The sequence below is a fragment of the Rhinatrema bivittatum genome, chromosome 3, assembly GCF_901001135.1.
Source record: "Rhinatrema bivittatum chromosome 3, aRhiBiv1.1, whole genome shotgun sequence".
NCBI classification, from domain to species: domain Eukaryota; kingdom Metazoa; phylum Chordata; class Amphibia; order Gymnophiona; family Rhinatrematidae; genus Rhinatrema; species Rhinatrema bivittatum.
In genome coordinates, this window is record NC_042617.1 from 503,197,664 (window position 1) to 503,221,176 (window position 23,513).

A 23,513-nucleotide genomic window follows, 5' to 3' on the forward strand; every position below is an offset into this window, starting at 1 on the left:
CCAGGGCTCAATCTGAGGAACCCAGAGTTTTGCTCTTGGCAGGGTGCTGACCCACTGCAGTTCGCACCCACCCATTTGGTGGTCTACTCAAGCAGGGCAGAACACACTGGCTGACACAATGAGCCATCACGACTCATCTGCGGCACCATGCCTCCCCTCTTTTTACAGCCGTACCGGAAGTGAGCAGAGGGAAGGAGAGGTGAGAGTGATCATTCAGATCATAGAAGAGTGGGAGGTATTTCGGGGAAAAAGCTGTGCTGCAAGCTTTTTTCAAACAAATACCTCACTGTAGCTCTCCTAGAATACAGGGAGTGGGTGCTGTCAGTAGCTCCTGCTGCCAGACCTACCAAGAGAGCAAAGTCACCCAGGACCACCTGGTACTTGATCCAGTTATGGGAACTCTGACCCCAACTGAGTCAGTTCGCAAGGGGGAAGGGAAAAAATCAATCCCACCAGGACCATCACCCAGAGCGCCTCCAAGACTCAGCTTACGCTCTACCAGGAACCTAAATCTAAAGCCTTCCCGGGAGTGCCCTACCTGTAGCTGCAGTACCAGGCCACATGTCTGCATCATTTGTGAAGAGCTGAAGGCAGCAGAAGACCCCCTATAGGGGGAGTGAAGTCAGCTTTGAGCTTTTTTCCCCTCTTTCTCCATCTGCTGACAGGGGAGACATAACCCGCTCATTTGGTCTGGTCTAGAAGTTTTTGATGCTGGTTCCGATACCCCGTTTTGCCATTAGATGTTCCCTGAAGCACGTAGGGTGTGCTGAAACAGGCCTGTGTCAGTCAGCCACACCTTATGGAAGTGTCCTGGAATGCTTTACTTTGAAAGTTGCCTGTGGTGCAATACGAGAAGTGGTTTAAGAATATAAGAACATAAATTGCCATTTGGGTCAGACCAAGGGTCCATCAAGCCCAGCATCCTGTTTCCAACAAAGGCCAAACCAGGCCACAAGAACTTGGCAAGTACCCAAACACCAAGAAGATCCCATTGATTCCTGGATGCCCTTTAAGTTGATGGGAAGTATCTGAAAAATATTCCTTGGTGGGATTTTTGTGATTCTCCCCATTTGGAGCTAGGATTATAAAATCTGTTTGTGAGATATAATCTAACATTTATTTATTCTCATATTCTGCATCCTCAATAAAATATATGAGAACCCCATACATTAAAAATGTGGTTGAATTTGCACTTGTTCCTTCATTTAGGATTACTTGTCACTTTTTCCCTTTCATGCATGGTAATGGTATCTTTTGCCTCCATGCTAGTGTAGGCTTAAATCAAAACCTTTTGCCAACACCCCAGCTTTAAGCACTGCCCCACCTACCAACATTAAAAAAAAAAAAGAATTGTTAACGTATAACCCCTTACCCCAAGATGCAGCTGTTGGTATTTCTTGCATTCCATTTACAGTTTTGAAACTGATGCATTTTTTTGTGTGCCACTCAATACCACCTGCAAGTGTCATGTTTCACTGTTTCTATCCCCAGCCCCTGTAAAACCTCCACCTCTCTATCACAGTTGTTAGCCTATAGGAAGTGGGAAATTGATATTCATTGGGCCGGCAAGTGGGAAAATTACCCAGATAAGTCTGCCACTGAATATACTCGGATAAAGTTATCCGGGTCACTTTAGGACAGGTATTTTCCCAACACCACTTGCTCTGCTCACTTGAGCTAACTAGTGCCGAATGTCCGTGCTCACTGGCTAAACCATAACTATGCTCCCGGAACAAATCCATCGCCACCTCTGTATCTGGCATGCTCAGATAAAGTGTAGCCAGGGGAGGGAGGGGGAAAAGAATTTTCCCTCTGTCCAGGGCAAAGCCTTTGAACATCGACCTGTCATACTCAACACAGCAGGACAAGGGCCCAGGCAGTCAGGGGGTATTTTTCCAACCAAGACCTGGATTGAGCCTGCTGTTAACTGCTGGTTCTTCAATCTCTCTTTTCCCCTCTGTATTTAGAGGGCTCCAGAAGCTGCAGGCAGGTAGAGGGCAGCGTTCAAGGCATCAGCCATTTTACCTTTGCTTCAGTTGTACTGGATGTTTCGCTTTTTTGGAGGGGGAAAGGAAAGCGTGGAAAAGGTGGGGTTGGGTTTGAACCCCTTGATGGAGATGATGTTTGCAAAAATGTAGGTGGGTCTTTGGTGCTTTTTGTTTGGGCTCCTTCTCATCCTCTCCGGGAGGTGGGGAGAGAAAGCAGTGGGAGTGTTTTGCTCCAACCTTTTTATGAGAGAGGGGGAGATGGGGTGTTGTGATAGGATAGGGAGGGAAATGGGCAGATTTTGTTCTAATTTATTTATTTATTTATTTTTAAGAATTACTACTTTGTTTTTAAAGTGGACTCAACTAGTTTTAGATGTATTTCCTTCCAGTTAAGAAAATGTACTTGTTTTATTTGTGTTCACTTTTATTACACATCCTATCAGAGCAGCACAGGGCAAATTACAATGTGTTGATACTATACAAAACTGCATAATTCCGATAATTACAAACAACCTAACACAAAAAGGTATCGGACCAACTTTCCGTGGATAGATATGATGAAGTTTGGTAGGAGAGACTATTAAGATTCAAGCTCCTCTATATACTGTCAGGGCTGCTCCCTTTGAATAATTTGGAAAACAGAGCGACAGTAGTAGGGCCAAGACCGGTAAGAAACTGTGACTGGGGCTTGCTGGCAGAATCCATCTCGCCAGCTGCTAAAAAGGGCAGTGGGGGGACACCTGGTAGACCCCTCCCCTCAGCATATGTACCAGTTGGCTGGCAACCCAACCCTTTTCAAGTTTTGTAGGCCAGCATTCATGAGCTACACTGGTCATGGGAATCACAAGAGCGACGACCCAAGAGTTCTGAACATGTCTCTATGCCAGCCAGCACTGTGGGTGAGAAAACAGGATGAAAGAGTAAAGAAGAAGAGACTGAATGAGGAGACAGGAAGATTGAGGAGACAGGAAGATTGAGAAGCCCCCCCCCCCCCCCTTGAAGGGAGCAGGGTGGCACCCATCACACCAACTTTTGGAGATGAGAGGGGAATGCATGCTGGAAGAAGAAAGAGGATTAGAGGGGAAATGTGCCTGTATGTCACACTTTAAGCAGGTAATTTTCTAATTTATTTTATTGTGCTTTCATAGTTTTGTAGCTTTATTGTATATTTTAAACCACTCTGGGGGGGAAAAAAGCAGGCTATAAATATAAATAAAGCCACTCTACCCCCTGGCTCATTTAGAAGAGCCCATTAAAAATCTGATGGCCTTCTTTTTGGTTTTCAAACCATGGATTTGTGTCTTCAGAGGTGACATCCTAGAAATACATGGAATTTAGAAAGGACAGGCTCAATGACCTAAATAGAAGCTCTACTGTCTCTCTGGGCAGATTTGTGGATAAAGCACCAAATCCTTACCTTCTTTTTAAAAGTGCGAAATCCACCCTGAAGAAGATCACCAGGGCTAGAAAGCCCAAGTACTTAAAATTCATCCTGGCCTGAGAAGCTGCTGCATCCCAGTAGTTTCTCTGTCGCGAGACCCTCTACTTATGTTCTGGGGGGGGAGGGGAAAAAGGGGAGAAAAAAAAAAAGAAAAAAGAAAAAAATACCCTAAAACAGGCTTCCCGAACTTTTAGCCAATGTGACCCCATTTTAGCACTTGAAAATTCACACGACCCCAGAGAACAACCAAACCTAATTAGCAGGGGGTGTAGTTTGCCTCCAACAATCCCTCCACTCACCATTCCTGCACTCCAACTGATCCCCTCTCTCAACCTCCAGTTCCTCTCCCCTTCCCAGCCTAGCCGCTCATTCACCAACTCCAGCTTTTTACATCCTCCCCACTGAACCTCACCTCCAAGCCATTTGTGTAACCCCAACTGATCTGTCATCCCCTTCCTCTCTCTTTTCTCACATACCCGCCCCCCCCATTGATACTCTCACCCCTAGCTCCCTCTTGCATCCCCCCTCTCACCTTCCACAGCCAATTCCTCTCCCTCTGATCCAATACCTCCAGTACCTGAATGTAATCCACTTTGAAGTGCTGAAAAAAGTGCAAAAAGCGGAATATAAATCTAAAAAAATAGAATAAATAAACCCTCAAACCCTTCCTGTGGAGTGGAGGGATTGTTGGAGGCAAACTGGATCCTTCCCTTCAAACAGCCCCTTGACTAGGATCAGCAGCAACATTTTCCTTTGGGCCTCAGGCAATAAATGGATGAAAACTAGTGGGAAGAGAGGGCAGGCTGATGACAGGGGCAACATTTCTCTCTTAGGTAAGTTCAGTGATGGGAGAGGATAGAGAAGAAATGACAACCTGCACAGACCTGTGCACCCTCTGCCCACTCTTCCCCAATGAGTGGTCCAATGCCTGATGTTAATCAACATCAGGCAGATGATCAACTGGCAGATCAACATCAGGCACAGGATCTGTGAGCCAGTAAAAGCTCACAGGCCCTGCAGTGGCCCCAGTCCCTCCTCTTAATGTGAATACTTGAGCGAGGGCAGAAACATTGCAGGACCTAAGAATGAATGCTAGCTCAAAGATCCCATGCTGATTTCCACTACTTCTGCTGCTGGTTTTATCTTGAGAGGACTGTCCTTTGAGGCAGTTGTGACCCCAGCTGGAGGTTCTGCCCTAAAAAATAGAAAGCATAAGAAAAAAAGAGCAAAATAAAATTTTACAAAAAGCAGCAAGCAAACACACCAAAAGTAAAAAGTGAGAACAAATAAAGAAAAAATATACCCTGGCTTCCACTTCAGTAATCACCATATACCTAACTTAGATCTGCCTATGTTAATGTGGTACACTGCTTCAAAACAAGATTGCCTGCCAAGGAACTTTTTATACATGTACATGTGAGAGAGAGATATACATACACTGCCTACTGAGCCCATGTTTGAAAGGAAATACAGAGATCCAAGATAGCGGCTTGAAAGGAGGTCAGGTGGAAAATTTGTGGGGAAACCTTCACTACCCGATTTCTGCCCTATCTCAAGCTTCAATCGAGGGCTTCTTTTCCCCGGTAAACATAATAAACCCGGGAGTCGTGTCCGCTACAGCCATTGGGGAGGAGCAGAAACCGACGGCGTTGGACTTACACACCTATCTGAGCCCAGGGGCTCCCATGACGCCCTTGCCTCCTTACCTCGCACAACCCCTGGATTCGGGTCTGGCTATCCGACATATGGTGCTGGAAGAGCTAAGACCCTTCGAGGAGAAAGCGGGGGAGAATGGCCCAAGTGCACAGGTCACCGAGGAAATTGTGCCTTCTGTACACTCGCTGCAACAACAGCTGAGAATGAGTGGAGAAAAAATTCTGGACACTATCCCACTGACATCTACACCACAGGGGCAAGTTGGCTTGGCTGCAGCCTCAGGTCTGAGGCAGTAACGCCGTCAAGATGGTGGGGTAAGCGCTACTGATACTTCAAGTGTGGTTGAACCACAAAAAATTACCTTAGAAAATGTTTGGGCTGATTACTTTCTTTAAAATCATCAATAGTGACTCTATCTACAATTATGTCTGAGACAGCAGCAACGTATCCAACAAATTGATCCTTTATTGGTATCATAGTCTGATAAAAATGGATGGCCTGGAAAATCGGGTTTCTCAGACAGTTCAATCTGGTCGAGTTCAAGGAAAAACGGTAAATTCAAGAAAAATAGAAATAGAGAGAATGAAATGAGGTATAAGAACCTCAGAGTGTTAAATTTTCCATGTGCTAAGTTTATATCACCAATAGAGCAATTTAAAAAATATATGTTGGAAAATTTACAAATACCCCAGGAAGCAATACCACCAATTGCGAAGATTTTTATTTAAACGCTGGGAACAAAACAGGAAGTGATTTACAAAACAGAGTACCGCATACATCTGAAATTGGTAACCTTATGGATTTTCTGGTGCAGGCATCTGAAGAACAAATTGATTTCCAGGAAACATTGTGTGTCAGCTTTGTATTTCCATCGGATAGAGACACTATAATGAGGCTGTTTCTTCGAAATAGAGAGAAACTTTACTTTGGACAGAAAATATGGATTTACCCGGATGTAACAAGGGCTACTCAACAAAGCAGAAAAAGGTTTCTATCGATGTGCCAGGAGGTGAAAGATCTTGGTGCTCAGATTATAATTCGTTACCCGAGAAAATGTGTGGTAAAATTTAATAATGAAAGATGTGTTTTTCGACCCACCTGAATTACGATCATTTCTTGATTCTCATTCCCTTACAAAAAGCATAGCACTACTTGAAGCAGTCATGGTATATTATATAATGTTGTAACCTTCTTTATGCTTAATAATATTTTCCTATGTGAGTTCCTGTGGAAATCTTGGATCCCTATATTTCCTTATACAGGGTCCTATATTACTTAGGGTCCTATATTACTTTAGAAAGAGTAGTTGTTAATTTTCCACTATATTCTGTTTAAATCTTTAATGACAAAGTGTAAAATTAAGTGCTTAATTGTATTTTCTTTACCCATTCATTGACAAGCTTTTTTGCTAAGTTGTTTAAAATGCATAAATAAAAAATTTAAAAAAAAAAAGGAAATATCACCATAGCATCACACAGATGAGTCAACGCTGGTTCAAAAGGGAGAGAGAGTCCAGAGCGAAGAACAAAAAAAATCAGGAAGTGGGGAAGAGCAAAGAAAGGCAAACCTCCACAAATAAAGCAAAATACGAACAAAAAATAAATCCCTAGAAAAAGCAAAAGGAAAATGCTTCCCTGGCACCTAAAAAAATGTTGGCCGGCCGTCACATTTTCTAAACATGTTGTCACCCCTGAATACACTAATCATGTCTTTTACACCTGCCAAAAGGGTTACAAGATTCTCTCTTCCATCCTATTGTCTATTCTCTTGGGCCCAGGAACTTTATTTAGCTGAATCTCCTTCACTTTAACAAAACGTACAATTTTGGGGCAGTTTTCCAATGTCAGAGCAGGAAAAAATCTGCACACAGTATTCTGATCACAGACGGTCACTGCCGTCTGCAAAATCTAGGTATAGAACTTTAATAGGAGCACCAATTCACAGCGTCAGTCTACATCAGGGGTAGGAAAATCTTAGGCAGGGCCACTCTTGTGCCTAGTGTCTATACCGGGGGACAGCGAATCCCCCTTGGAGCTTTTTAAGAAATGAAAGAAAAAAAAAACCCAACCCAAGCAATATATTTCTAATTGAAAAGAAAGTATTGCACAGAGATCTGAAAAATGCAGTCTGTGCACATTAACTTTCCTTCCCAAAGAAAGCCACACCTAATGTGGTTAAACGTGTGTGCATAATGGAAACCTTTAGCTGAGTTAAGGATAGGCATGTTTCAGACAGTCCTTTTACTCAGGTAAATGGCTTTGAAAATTTGCCCTCCTAGCATATAAGACTTGAGAAAAGAAATATGAATAGCTTAACAAGATCAAATACAAAAACATCCTCCTACCCCCAAAACTAGTGTTAAGTCTTAAAATAAGTAGGGATCAATCAAACTGAATCAGCAATCAAATATCCCAGGATTTAAAAAGGGTGTTTAAAAAAAAGAAAATATCAATAGAAACAAGAAGAGAAAGCACCACAAACACCGTTTCAAAATTCATAGGTGCTGTAAACTCACCAGTAGCTTCTTGAGGTTGGCCACCAAAACACTCTTACTCATCAGGAGTTATTTACAATTTAACAATCCACCTTTCATCACCAGCTGACACATTAAGGTAGAGTACAATAAAACACTTCAGTTCCAGAATCGCTCTTCCCACCCAACCAACATGAATAAAAAGCTATAAAATCTTCAACACCCAAAGATACAGCAACCTTATAGAACAAGTGTCTTTTATTCTGCATTAAACTGCTATGGAACTGGAAGAGTGGGGTGTAAGTGTAAAATTAGATTAGAACTATAGAATTTCCACAAAGCCAAGCCAAATAGCTCTTGAGGCAGCCCAAGTCTTTACTGCACCCTGGGAAAAAAATGTGCCAAAGATTCCTGGTTTTTGGAGCAGCTCATTTTTTTCCCGCAGGAATTTTGTCTTAAATTGTTACCGATATTCAGTACTGCAGACACACTGCTATTTGTTTTCCCTCTTTCTGCTCATTCAGGTAGTGAAAAGGGAACCCTACTCATATTAAAAAAAAAAATAAAAAAAAATACAGGAGCTAAATGTCTTAACTTGCATTATGAGTTTAACTTCACTGCTAGTAAATATGACCAGTGGCTAAAGAAGCTGTTGCCCCTCTGGTACGAAGCGTCATATTTCTACATATCTGCTGATAAGGTTGATGGCTAACAAACAGAAAGTAGGCAGATATGAAGAACATTTTGATGCAGTTCATGCAGAATCAGAACAAATATATATACACACACTCTCACACACATATGTATATATGTGTACTAGCAACTGTACCCGTTCTACGCCCAGGCGGCGAGCCTATTAAAGAAAAAAGTTATTACTTAAAGTTGCACAATTTTAAATAGTTTTGAGCAGAATTTCCCTAGAAATTCACTGTAAGAGTGTCCCTTCGACATACACACACCCTCATACAGGCTCCCTCACTGTCTCGCGCACACACACACACATCCCCTCATATAGGCTCCCTCTCTGAAACCCACACTCAAGCATCCCCCGCTCTCCCCCTCTTACCAACCAAGCTCTCTCACACTCCCCCACACCCCCTCTCCTCTCTCACACACACATATATACATTCTCTCACCAGCATCCCCCTCCCCTCATATAGGCTCCCTCTCTCTGAAACCCACACTCAAGCCTCCCCCCACCCACCCTCTCTTACCTCCCATGCTGTCTCTGACACCCTTCCCACCCCCTCTTACCAACCATGCTCTGTCACCCCCCCTCTCTCTCACACACACACACATTGTCTCTCACCAGAATCCCCCCATGCTGTCTCACACCCTCCTGTTCTCTCTCACCCTCCTCGACACACATTGTCACCAGCATGCCGCGGGACCTGCGCTGTTGGTGGCGAAGATGAAGGCCCGGCACACCATTCGCAGCTCACGGGGGACTTCCATTTTCGCCTTGAACATAAAATAGCAGCGGAGACCCCGGCATACCATGAACGGAGTGCGGTCCTGGCACAGGCTCCATTAGCGGCGAAGATTAAAGGCCGGGCATGCTGATCGCGGCACATGGGGGCCTTCCCTTTTCGCCGTGAAGGGCGCACCGTGCCTTCATCCTCGCTGCGAACGAGTGTGTGCTGCAGGACGCGTTCCGTTAGCAGCATGCCAGGGCCTCCTCTGCTATTTGCTGCCTGTCCCGCGATGGCCGCTGTCCTTGCAGTTTTGAATAGTCTTCCGGCGAGGGAGGAAATCGGCGAGGTGAAGGAGGAAATCTTGTGCAGTACCTCTTGTAGCTGGTGACATGGCCACTGTACTATGCACAAGCACTGACGGACACGTTAGCAAGCATTATAGCGTCATCTAGCGGCGGGCTGGGGAACATGAGCGAGCACTGACGGACACACTACCAAGCCCGATATATTATAGATTAGGTCAATTTTTGGATGTGTAAAACAAAATACACCCATCCTGTTAGTCTTGGTTGTACTCAGACTCACCTCAATAGAACTAGCTATGTTCAAACATTCCTCCATGCCAGGTATATCCAGCTGAATAATCCGCAGGTCCTTGCATTTTATTATGATGGTTCCTAACGAGCCCACAAACCTGCAATTAAACACATGAACTCTATAATCTGCACAAAGGAGTTACGGAACATAGAAGGCAGCTGTTTCTATGAAAATGGAAAGTTAGCCGTACATATTACAGTAAATGTTATAACTTTTACAAAACATCTTTGCAAATAAAAATGTTTCAATAATTATTTGGATTTCAGTTCACATGGTCTACAAACCTTCCTAAACGTCATTTCAAAGCTGATAAATAAGTCTGTTTCTGAGGAGACTACACGCTGTCTTTTCCTGACTTAGGATCGTGAAGTAACGTGGGAGGGCATTTGGAAGTGTCCTCTAGTGCAGTGGTCCCAAACACTGTCTTGGGGGCCCACCAGCCAGTCGGGTTTTCAGGATATCCACAATGAATATGCATGAGAGAAAATTCAAATTATCAGATTTGGCAGGATATAGCACTTAGGAAACAACAATTCCTGTCTCTAACATCCTGGCCACTAAGCACCAGTTTTCCCTAAAGAAAGTTTGGTATCATGGTTGGTTTCATACATGCCATAAACCTTAGACTGCTTAATATATTAATACTTATAACCAACTTACTAACCCCTGATACAGCTTCAAGCGATATCTCTGTTTACCTCTGAAGCAGATGCTGGCTGGAGGTCTGAAGAATGTGAGCAGGGGGGAGGCTCGCTTCCTTGGCTTGGTGCTGGCAGTCCCGGGAGGAGATTTGCTTTCCGGGCTATCTGGGTTTGCTTTCGCCCCTCATCCTCTCAGACTCCGTGTCACTCTTTCCGCACCTGAGCAGGGTGTCTTCACTCTCTGGTCTCCTGCCCCGGTCTCTTGGCCACACCTAGTCTTCTTCCTCCTCAACAGCAGGGCTGCTGGTCTGCTTCAGGTTCCCTTTTTTTTTTTCTTTCAGAGGTCTCTTCTCTGGTTTCAAGGTTTTTCTCAGAATTTGCTCTGGGTCTCACTTTCTAGCCTCCAGGGGGTTCTTTCCTTTCCGGGTTTTTTCTCTCTCATTTGTTCCAGTCTTTTACTTTCCAGCTGATAAATATGCATAATCACGTGGAGGGTCTTTGCTGCATTGCAGGTCTTTTTCCCCCTCCCCATTTCTTTGGAGGGGAGAACTGCCATGTCTATATGCCAAGCTGTGTGGCAGCCTGTTTTTCTCCATCTCACACTGCTTCCCCTCTTCCTTCCAAGGGTGGGGTCTTTCTGACCTGTGGACTTGCCTTGGCTGATCCATGACTCCTGCTTCTGGGCTTAAGTTGCTGCATTGTCTCTGTCTTCTTTATATTTGCACAGGAACTGGAAAACAGGCAGATCTGATAAGATATCCTTCAGTTGTTTTAATGTTCAGCTGTTTTAATCGGGGCAAGGTTTCTTCTTTTTCCACTAAGCTGCAACTGTGCTTTTGGGGCCTGTCAGTTCCCTGACCTGTACATTTCTTGGCTATTAGAATTCATATTTGGTGATTCAGTGGTAAAACATGAGATATCTCCCTAACACAGGTGTGTCGCTACACTTTCCGGTCCCTCGCTGGTCCAGCTGCTCCCCCTGCAGCGAGATGAGAGCTCTTCCTCGCCTGGGAGGAATGCAGCAGAAGAGCTGGAGTCAGCGGCACTCGCAGCACAGTCACTTCTTCTCACCCCCCAAAGCCTGGAAGAGGAAATGGTGTGCAGCGGCCCCACGCACAGGAAGAAGAGACCATGCTAGATACAAGTGCTGCAGCATCGGCCTGAAGCAGAAAAGCAGTGCGGCCTGGAGCAACATCAGCCCCGCGGCCAATGGGACTCTTTTCTCGAGGCTGCGAGCATAGAAGAGGTGGCTGTTGCCACCTGTTCTTCGGTGGAGGGAAGGAGAAGAGAGTAAGTAAGCGAGCGTATGTGTTTGAGACCCTGTGTGTGTGTGTGATTGAAAGCCTTTGCGGGTAAGAGAGCACGTATGAGACAGACTTTTGACTGATATCCTTTGTGCGAGAGACAGCATGATTGTAAGTGTGTGATTGAAAGCCTGTGAATGTATGATTGCATGAATGTATGATTGAATGAATGAGAGCATGTGAATGTATGATTAACAGCTTGTGTGTAGATGTGTGAGAGAGACAGCATGTGTGTCTGTGTATGGCATAGCCTGTGTGGATGAGAGAGACCATGTGTGGGTGTGATTAAGAGCCTGTGTGTATAAGTGAAAGAAAAAGATACAGCATGTATATAAATGTGTGATTGAAAGCATGTGTTTGTAAGTGTGAGAAAGACAGAGAGCATGTGTGGAAATATATGATTATAAGCCTATGAAAGAGAGAGAGAGAGAAAGAGTGCATTGTGGGGCCGAAGCAATAAGGGGAATAGCGCCTCTACAACACGCGTCTAACGTGGAGTGAAGCTAATAGCGCTCATCACATGCAAATGCATATGAATGAGGCTATTAGGCCTATACAGTATCCTGGGTGTGCTGGTACCTGTCATTTCAAATGACATAGACGGGCGCGCGTGACGTCACGGCGTGCGTCACGCGCGCCCGTCTATGTGCTTTCATTGGCCGGAGCGCCCAAATCGACGGGCGCTCCGGCCAACAAAAGAACGCTTCGCTCTGCTCGTGCCGGAGAGGGCACAGAACAGTGGGCTCTCACCTCACGCCGAGCCAGGAGAACCGGGACCTGGGGGGGGGGGGGGGGGGGGGGGGGGCGAGGGACGACACACCGACACTGCAAGCCGCTTCACAATTTGGCCGAGCCAGGAAGGAAGGAAGGAAGGATTGGGGTAGATGGAGTCCTAGCTGTAGTACTGCTGTTGCCGAGCCAGGAGAACCGGGACCTGCGCGGAGGGGACCACTGCGAGCCGCTTTCGCCGCCGGCTGCCCCCTCCGGAGGGCGGCAGAGAAGGGAAGGGGCTGAAAAGCAACAAAAGGTAAGAAAACAACAGAAAGTAATGTCGACTCGCTTCGGGAGGAGGGGAGGAGGGAATTTTAGGTTTTTAGAGGTTTCCTTTTGGGGGAAAGTTTGCCGTCTACCATTACCCCTGCCTCTAACGCAGGGGTAAGAGTAGGCGGTAAGTTAGCAGGTTAAACGCGGGGCAAAATAGCAGGGTAAAATAGCAATAGTCAGGGCGCGCGTTACTGTATGGGAGGGAATAGCTAATTCGATATACATGCCGCGGGCGGAAGGGGTTACCTGGGGATTTAAAGAGGCGGTAAGGATGGGTTAAGGGGATAGTGTATCGCAGGAAGGGCTAACGCGGCCGGAAAGTGAGTAGAAAGCGGGTTAGGAGCGGGGTAACCGCGGCCCCACTTTACTGTATCGAGCTGTTAGTGATCAGAAATGAACGCCTGCCTGAAGCAGGTGTTAATAGCTGAGTGCTCTTAAAACTAGTACAGAAAAGCAGAAAAAACTGCTTTTCTGTACTGCCTCCTACTTAATATTGTTGTGATATTAAGTAGGAGGAAAAACAAAACTAAAAGTTAAAAAAAAAACAAAAACCCCGCCGGCAGTCGGGTGCAGGAACGGACGCTCAACTGATCGGGATCTCATTAGCAAGGAGGCGCTAGGGGCGGGCAAGCAATCCTAGCACCTCCTTGCTAACGCGGCCCCCTAATTTAAATATTGCATGGCACCCCCAGGGGGGGCGCATTAAGAAAGCAGACGCTGATTGTTCAGCGCCCGCTTTCTGCGCATTTTTATTGCATCGGCCCCTGTGCTTGTGACAGAGGAGGAAGTTGCAAGCAACCCCCCTCTTTCTTCCCCTCCTCTTCAGGGGACCTGGAAATCAAATGTTCCCAGTATGGAGCAGAACATTTTTTTAATCCTTATTTTTTAATTATTGGGACTTTGTGTCTGCTGTTTTGAAATATTTTATTGATGTCTGGAAATGTTTTATATAAGTTTTTAATTATTGGATATTCCAATCATCAGCTGTTTTGAAATAATCTGTTCTTTTTATTATAGTTTTATTGCTATTAATTGTATATTTCCCGATTTGTTTTATGAAGACTGCTGATGTTTCTCTTTTTCCTTGGTTGCACTGCATACAGAGTCTCTTGCTTGTTGCAGTTTCCAATTCAGTTTTTGTCTGCGCGTTTCTTCATTCTTTGCTAGGTGTCTGCACAAGTGACTGAGGTGAGTTATTTCTGCTGGCATGTAGTTTCTCTGTAGGGCTCTATAGCAGCCTGGCTTGTTCTATTTTCCTAAAAGAAGTATTGGATTAAGTCCTGATGTAATATTTTCAGTGTTGCCTTTTCTTAAGTAAGGTGGTTAATTGTTTGAGTGCTGGAAGCTGGTGCTGTTCTGGTATGGGATTTCTCCTCCATGAACTTAATTGCTATTAATCAAGTTGTCTTAGAGAATAGTCACTGCTATTACTGGCATCAGTAGCATGGGATCTACTTAGTGTTTGGGTACTTGCAAGCCTGGATTGGCCACTGTTGGAAACAGGATGCTGGGCTTGATGGTCCCTTGGTCTGACCCAGTATGGCATTTTCTTACGTTCTTATGTACTCCTTCAGGCATGTCCACTCTGTTGAAGATTATAGTATTATCTGCAAATAGGCAAACTTTACCTTCTCTCTTTTCCGCAATGTCACTCACAAAGATATTGAGCAGAACCGGTCCCAACACCGATCCCTGTGGCACTCCATTTAATAGAGTTCTCTCTTCAAAGTAGGTTCCATTTACCATTATATGTTGGTCTCCTATCAGTCAACTAGTTTGTAAACCACGCCACCACCTTGGCGCTCACTCCCAAGCTTCTCATTTTATTCACAAGCCTCTCATGCAGGACTGTATCAAAAGCTTTGCTGAAATTTAAGTAGATCACATCGAGCACTCTTCCTTGATACAATTCTCTAGTCACCCAAACTATTAGATTTATCTGACAGGACCTTTCCCTGGTGGATCCATGCTGGCTCAAGTCTCTATAATCAAATGGCTTCAGCCAAGTACTACAGCACTGGGCAATAACTTGCAGGGAGGCTTCAAATCTCTCCAGAAGCACCACTGGCTTCTCTCTAGCTAGCCAGCAGGTGTCACATTACAGCATACTGAATTTTGCCCAGTACATCAGAAAAAGATCATTCCAAGTGTCAGGGAAGGGGCACATTTTATGTTTGTGTTAAATAAGCATTTGTTAGTTGCCTATACAGAGGCCCAAGGTGACACAAATAACATTCATAAATGATTCACTTAATAGAACAAAATTACAACTAGTTATAAATAGACTGATATCTAATCGAATCCCAAAATATGCCAAAATGATACTGTATAAAATACAAATTTTATGAATTTTCCATCATTTCATAAAAACTTTCACTATACTTGTTTTTCTGAGCTCAGAAATAAATTTATTTAAAATGGCCTGTTATCCGACCACCTGAGTTCAAAATTGGATTTCTGTTGCTTTAGAAAACGTGGCTAATGATTTCTTTGTTATTTAAGGGTGATGTGAATTTCTACTCACTATCACGAACCGAACTGGCCAACAGAATGCAAAGTTTTTAAAAATTGTACCAATAATGTGTTGAACTAGTTTTTTTGACTGTATCTATTAGTTAATTTTAATTGATTTTTAGCGATCTAATAGGGATTCAACAGCATAAATAAATCTTACTCAATATTTAAATTTTGAACTCAGTTGAACTTCTAATATCACACATACATCCAGGTTTTGGTTTATGAGTATGTCAATATAAGTACAAAGTTAACAAATGATTTATATCTTAAATACTTTAGCTGATTCTATATGTATCCCATTAGTGTGAATTAAATTGCTAGATCGAGTTCAACGTTTCAGCAATAACATTTCTTGTTGACCAAAGTTCAGATTATGTGTTTCAAAGACAAAACATACAGTTTTTTCGAGATTTGAATCAAATAGCCACAGTGTCTTCCAAATTAACTTCCGGTAATGGGATTTCCATAAACTGCATCAGTCTGATGTTGATGTCACCCGACAGTGTTAATAACAGAAACCTGTTTAGATGATGGCAAAAAGCCTATCTTGTCCCGACAAAAACCTATCTGTACGGTCCACTTCAAAACCTTTAGCTGAAGTTACCGCGATTGCGGTAACTTCAGCTAAAGGTTTTGAAGTGGACCGTACAGTCAAAAGACATGTGGGCTAAAGGATGACAAGATAAGTTTTTGTCGGGACAAGATAGGCTTTTTGCCATCATCTAAACAGGTTTCTGTTATTAACACTGTCGGGTGACATCAACATCAGACTGATGCAGTTTATGGAAATCCCATTACCAGAAGTTAATTTGGAAGACAGTGTGGCTATTTGATTCAAATCTCGAAAAAACTGTATGTTTTGTCTTTGAAACACATAATCTGAACTTTGGTCAACAAGAAATGTTATTGCTGAAACGTTGAACTCGATCTAGCAATTTAATTCACACTAATGGGATACATATAGAATCAGCTAAAGTATTCAAGATATAAATCATTTGTTAACTTTGTACTTATATTGACATACATCCAGGTTTTGGTTTATGAGTATGTGTGATATTAGAAGTTCAACTGAGTTCAAAATTTAAATATTGAGTAAGATTTATTTATGCTGTTGAATCCCTATTAGATCGCTAAAAATCAATTAAAATTAACTAATAGATACAGTCAAAAAAACTAGTTCAAAACATTATTGGTACAATTTTTAAAAACTTTGCATTCTGTTGGCCAGTTCGGTTCGTGATAGTGAGTAGAAATTCACATCACCCTTAAATAACAAAGAAATCATTAGCCACGTTTTCTAAAGCAACAGAAATCCAATTTTGAACTCAGGTGGTCGGATAACAGGCCATTTTAAATAAATTTATTTCTGAGCTCAGAAAAACAAGTATAGTGAAAGTTTTTATGAAATGATGGAAAATTCAAAAAAGTTTGTTTAATAAAATTTGTATTTTATACAGTATCATTTTGGCATATTTTGGGATTCGATTAGATATCAGTCTATTTATAACTAGTTGTAATTTTATTCTATATATTGTATACTAGTTTTTCTCCGTCACAATTTTTTTCACTTAATAGAACACCACAAACCAAAACAGAATTCGTCTAAAATAAAAATTAGGCATGCAACATCTAAAAGAAGACTAAAACACAACATGAAATCAACTAAAACATGCACAAATGTCCATTGCAAAATGAAGAAAGAATGGAAATCCTTTTAAAGAAAAGTAAATAAATTTAATTTAGACATATGAATCCAATTGCATGCACAATGTCTGATGCTGGAGCGAAGCAGAGACCCGAGCACCGAGCTACTCCCAGATTGCAGCTCTACGAAGTTTTCCTTTTTGGTTATGAAGATGAGTGGACTAAGATTAACAATTAATAGACTTCACTCTATATCCAGACAGATGGAGCTTAAGCTCACGATCAAAAACTTAATGTGGAAGATGTCATCTAAAATTTAGGGGCAGAAATAATACATTAAAAAAGTGAAATGGTTCACCCAAATATTAACGAGAACCTCTTATGCTTTTACAGTGGCACCAATGCAATGACGAAGCAGTGTGGACCGTGCCGTGTGGCGACAGCACCAGTTTGACAAAAGGCCTTTTCTTCCCCTATTGCAGTAAGGGAGAACAATTCTCATTGCCACAGAGCTTGCTAACTAATTAGAGTCTCCATACTTGCTCTCCCCCCATGCAAAATTACAATATAATGAGGAATTGCCACCTGCAGCAAAAAGGAGGAACACAATAAAATATTTGCTCTTCACTTTCAAACAATTCAAAAGCTTTTCTGGGAAATTCAGTATCCTACATTGCTGAACCCATTCCTCTGTGCTCTGGTGATAGCGAAGGGCACTGAAAGTTCACAAATCAATATTCTCTGACCTTGCAGAAAACATTAACTATAGATTATTCTAAGGTAAGCTCTATGCATCCTGTTTTAGAATAATCTTTGCACAGAGAAACCAAAAATACCATTAAAACAATGTATGCTGAGAGTGGGGGCAAAGCCTTGAAGATCCTGCAGGGAATATTCTAGATCAGGGCTTCCGAAACTGTGGGTTGGGACCCCAAATGGGGTCTCAAATCCTTCAGCTTTAAGCACCAGCAGCAATAGTAGGGGAAGCAAGCATGGGGCCTATGAGCCAGCATGCACCCACAGGCCCTGCAGTGCTCCTGCCTGCACATGAGTTTCTGTAGTAACAAGAAGCCCTCCACAAGGAGGGATCGGGGCCACTGCAGGACCTGTGAGCTTGCTTTGCCTCACACGCACTGCAGTGGCCTGTAAGCCAATGCAAGCAGAAGTAGCAGTCATTACTGATGCTTAGGACTAGCCATGAGGAGGGGAAAAGGCTGAGTGTGCATGGGCCAGTAGAGACTGCCACAGCTTACCCAAGAGAAAAATGTTGCGCCTATCATCAGCCTGCCCTCTCTTCTCACCAGTTTTTCATCCACCTTTGGAACTAGGTCTGGGGGATGTTTAGAGAAGGGCCTGTTTGAAGGGAGGGATCAGATGCAGGAGGGGATTGGTTGTGGAGGGGGCTGAAAGAAGATTGACTGGCGATGTAATAGAGGAGCTGGGAAGGGGAGTGAGGGAATCATGGGAAGCAGGGAGGTGAGAGAAAGGGGATGGGGTAAGAGGGAGATGACGACAGGATCAATTTGGGGTGTTAGAAGGGCTTGAGAGTGAGACAGAATAAGCTGGGGATAAAAAAAAAAAGGTCTGAAACAGGTGAGAGGGAGTGATCTGGAAAGGTGAGAGTACCTGTGGGACGTAAGAGGGTATCAGCTGGAGGATGAGAGAAAGCAGTGACTAGAAAGGAGATCCGCAGGTGTGCAGTGAGGATGAAAATAGAATGATTGTTGGAGGAGAACCACACCCCTGCTAATTTGTTTTGATCAACCTCTGGGGCCATGTGAATTTTCAAATGCTAAAATGGGGTCACACTGGCTAAAAGTTTGGGAAGCTCTGTGTCTAAACTGTGTCACTTTATCTAGAACAAACGAAATTTCTTCACCAAAAGTTGAAAACACATAAAAACATAGAAATTAAAAGGTAGAGCAACGGAGGAAAAGACCTTAGAAGTATTTGTATGCCATTACTTGAAAGCAATTTAAGGCATATGTACCAGTATAATCTTTGGTCTAAAAGCCTCCAACCTGCCTTTATTAAGTCACTAAACAGTTCTTATGCTGTTCTTTTTTAGAATTTTTTTTCAGTTTTCCTTTAATATTTCCAAAGAGCAACTTATCTTAAGCAAACGAATTTCTTTCAGTCATTGACACTGACCAGCGTTTCACATTCACTGCTTCACTGTGAAGCAAGTCTCCTATTGAGGCTCCCAAGACGGGATCTTCAATCTGTCATGGCCACCCCTAACGCTGGGTCCTCGGAGAGCCTATGGTACACCGAGGTTACTGGCAGCGCTGCCCACTGAAGCAATACAGACATTGACAAGAGAGACGTACTTCAAACTGTTTACCAGTAATGGCATACAAATACTTCGGAGGTCTTTTCCTCAGTTGCTCTATACCTTTAAATTGTAATGTTATGTACTGGGTTTTCAACTTTTTGGTGAAGAAATTTCATGCAATGATCACAGATCTGTGCCACCATATCCTTGATTCTTATCTCCGAAAAGATTCTCTCCTGTTCGCATGTCAGCAAGCTTTTCCTGCACCTCCAGGCAGCAATCCAAGGCCTGCTGCCAGGCAAGTTGTTGTCGGACCTTCTGTTTTTTTTGTGTGCCAAGGGTACTCCGTATTCCTTCGCGATCGTCTGGAATTCCTTCAGCAAGTTGCCGCATGTGTCCATGCCTTTTGGACCGATGAATAAGAAGTCGTCCAGATAATGTATAATGTTTTTCGACTTTGTCTTCTGTGTTGTAACCCAGTGTAGGAAGGAACTGAACAGTTTGAAGTACACACACGAGATGGAACAGCCCATTGGCATACTTTTATTAAAGAAGACTTTTTCCTTGAATGTGAACCCCAGTAAAGGAAAGCTGTCTGGATGCACTGGAAGAAATCTGAAAGCTGATTCGATGTCAGCTTTCGCCATCATGGCACCCTCTCTGTATGCTCTGAGCAGTACGGTAGCCGAATTGAATGATGCGTATTGAACAGTGCATTCTTCTTGTGGCAGCATATTGTTCACCGAAGCTCCCGGGGGGGGGGGGGGGGGGGGGGGGGTATGATAGATTTTGAATGAGACAGTATTTTCCTTTTTGGGGATCACTGCCAGTGGTGAGAGGCACATGTTCTTGGAAGGTTGTTCCTGGAATGGGCCCGCCATTCTCCCGAGTGCCATTTCGTTCTCAACTTTTTCTTGGACAAGGTCCGCATGTCTTGTTGCCGATTGTTCATTACTGTTCTTTGAAATCTTTGTGTGTCTTTGTATCGTTATAATAAATCCAGGACGAAAACCCTGCGTTAATTTCTCCGCTTTTTTGCAGTTCGGGTAAAGTTCCAGCCATGGCTTCATCTTATCCAAGTTAATGGGCAAGTATGCTCGTTTGAATTGTTCCTTCTCAATTTGCTTTAGCCTTACTCCCTGCTGCCGTTTTCTTGGGGCATCTGGTTAGTGGATGTTGCGCTGCACACCCTGAACATACATGCTTGAATTTACAATCTTGAAACATACATGTTCTGTTATATCGCAAACATATGTTATCCTGCGATTGTGACTGCCTTCCAGAAAACCTGTTGGGTGATGACCTTCTGGAGCTTCGTGGGCACATTATTTGGTTCGTGGGTTTTGTATCATCTGTTGCATCCATAAGCTGACATCCTGAGTGCCCCATGTCAAACTTATTTTCCTCCATTTTGTCCCTGAAATTTCATCGTAGTTAAGCCATGCCCAGTTCTCGTGTTCTTTATATGCTTGCATGATGTTTACTGCATATGTCAGCATGGGCCCGTATTGTGACGGGTCACGGCATCCCACTACACGTATGCGTAGGTAGGCCGTCATCCAGTTCACGATAGTCTTGGCTCCTTTTCCGCTGTCGCAGACCCATCCTTAGCTTTTTTCCGATCAGCCGCTTTGCATCTTCCTTGTAGGATGCTAAAGATGTCGATGTACTTTCTTTTTCTGATTTTCTTTCTTAGGCGTTCTGGGACAGCCTCCCATGGTTCTGATAATGTAGTTAGCGCTGGTGGACCTCTGGAATTTTTGTCTTCTGCCTTGGTTGCTACCGGTGTTTTGCTACCGCTGTCTGCGTCAGACTTGGAGCTGGAAGAGGTGCTGTCAGAGCTGGGACTTGACCTTCGCCTGCGCTTCGCCTTGCGCCTCTTGTCGACCACTCCGGCGTCGGCAGAGGGTGTCTTATGCCCCTTTTCCCCACTCTTGTCCCCGCACTCACCGGTATTTCGGACTCCTATCTGTTGTGTCTGTTCTTCTTGATTGGTGCCTATTGCCTCCTCCGTGCTTTATTGCTCTTGTTGCGCTTCTTTGTCGCTCTGCGCTTCCGTGCCAGCCGGTCCTTTCCCTGATGCCGGAGTCTCAGTAGAAAGTTTGTCCAGACCCTCTGTCGTGTTCTCTGTCCCGTGCACATGTTCCCATCTCCTTGTTCTGGATTGGTGCATTCTGCGCTTGTTCGCCTTGATTTTGGTATGGCCCTTGCGGTGGAGCCAGCCATGCCCACCACGGTGGTTGGAAGAAAGGGTGGCTACCCATTCCTCCATAAGGCCTGCTCTCCCACGGCCTTATGGAGGAATGGGTAACCACCCTTTCTTCAACGGATGTAACAATGTTCTCTAATATGAATCAGTTAGTTTAACTAATGTAACTACTGTGAACCGTTATGATGGCGAAACCAAATGACGGTATACAAAATATGTTAAATAAATAAATAAATAAAAATAAATAAGTATGCATGCCCTGATCTCAACAACAGAGACTCTTGATGCCGCTTCGAAAACATTGTAGATCTAACGGACCCTGTATTTTCCACACTCAAGCCCCTAGTTCACCAGGGACTGGAGGGTTTCCTGCGGCTTCTGAAGAAGCTGCTCTGCTATGTCCTGCACCTGCTTCAGGATGTTCCGCATGTACTGGCTCATGAAGAGTTAGTAGGTTATATGTGGGCGATGAGCGTAGGCCCTGAAAAACTTCTCTCCCAATAGTATCCTTGGACTTGAATCTCTCCCAGGGGGTACCTAGTAGTGGGTTCTAGACCTTCTCACCCTTTTGAGAGATGTGTCATATCCTGCAGCCTTCTGGATGAAGTATACTCTTCTTGCTGACAGGAAATACTTTGAGGGGCTTCTCCGACATCCTCAACAGTACCTCCATCACGATCTCATGAATTGTGACTGCTACAATCTTAGGACAGAGGATGATCCTGGAGCTGCTGGAGGATGTCCAGCATCTTGTTTCTGGCCTCTTCCTCAATTTGCAGCATAAACAGAATGGCCTCTGCCATTTTCTGTACAAAGACCGTGAAGGTGAAGTCCTCCAGACGGGACATCCTTCTGTTTGATGGTGGAGAACGGTTGGAGGGGGGAGACCTGTGGACATCTCCACTGCAGAGACACCCCCAAAGTCATAACTGTACCCCCAAGAATACTGAGAACCTGATTAACTGTATTCCACGGAAGAAAGCAGTCTGGGTGCTCTGTCCTTGGCCAGTGGGTTATCGACCAGTGTAACTGGCCATCTTGGCCTGGACTCCAAGGATTTACAATGTACCAGAAAGCAACCATGAGCAGGACCTGATCCCAATGCCCCTCTGAGCGCCATTAGCGGGGCAGGAACCGAAATCGGCACTGGCATCAATGCAGCACCAGCAAGCATCTGCAGGGAGTCAAACAGCAGCTCCAAGGGCATCGATGTCAGCCTCTGTGCTCTCAATGCCTTGGCACCCAGGGCTTGAATCACCTTTTCCACAGCCTGCCTGATCCATTTCTCCAATTCCTCCTCAAAAATGTCCAATGCCAACACTGACTGGAAGGCAGAAGTGGCCAGATCTTCTCTGGATCCAAGAGGAGGATAGACAGCTGACACCAGGACTGGTGCACAGTGTTACAAGTCCCCAATGTGTCTAGAAGATGAGCTCTTCTCAGCACATGGTCTCTGGGGGGGGGGGGGGGGGGGGGGGGAGGGAGGCATTCTTAGTTGTGCCAGACTGTCCCCACTTTTGGCATCAGGCATCAATGGAGACTGATGTTGATAATTCTTCAGGTTCCCTCGATGCTCATCATGGGACCTCAATAACAAAGTCGAAGAGGCAGAAGACGAACCTTCTTCAAGCTGCAGGACTTAAAACAATGGTCCATCTCTGGGTGCTCTACCAGCCACTGACATCAAGGGAACCATCAAGGTTCTCTCTGACACACACAAGTGCACACTCCACACACAGCCAGGCTCTCTCCGACGTCCGTCCCCCCCCCAACACACACACAGCCAGGCTCTCTCCGACGTCCCCTCCCCCCCCCCAACACACACACACAGCCAGGCTCTCTCCGACGTCCCCCCCCCCCCCCCCCCACACACACACACACACACAGCCAGGCTCTCTCCGACGTCCCCCCCCCCCCCCCCACACACAGCCAGGCTCTCTCCGACGTCCCCTCCCCCCCCCCCCCAACACACACACAGCCAGGCTCTCTCCGACGTCCCCCCCCCCAACACACACACACAGCCAGGCTCTCTCCGACGTCCCCTCCCCCCCCCCAACACACACACACAGCCAGGCTCTCTCCGACGTCCCCTCCCCCCCCCCCCAAAACAACACACACAGCCAGGCTCTCTCCGACGTCCCCTCCCCCCCCCCGAAACACACACACACAGCCAGGCTCTCTCCGACGTCCCCTCCCCCCCCCCCCAACACACACACACAGCCAGGCTCTCTCCGACGTTCCCCTCCCCCCCCCCAACACACACACACAGCCAGGCTCTCTCCGACGTTCCCCTCCCCCCCCCCCCCACA

General features: G+C 44.8%; 1 protein-coding gene across 1 annotated transcript in view; it reads right to left on the reverse strand.

Annotated features, from left to right (window-relative positions):
- MTMR9 (myotubularin related protein 9) overlaps window positions 1-23,513 on the reverse strand; it is a 156,688-nt gene that overhangs the window by 126,923 nt on the left and 6,252 nt on the right. Inside the window, exon 2 of the mRNA XM_029596148.1 lies at window positions 9,559-9,667. Coding sequence (XP_029452008.1) covers window positions 9,559-9,667 — 109 coding nt within the window. The remainder of the gene's footprint in view (window positions 1-9,558; window positions 9,668-23,513) is intronic.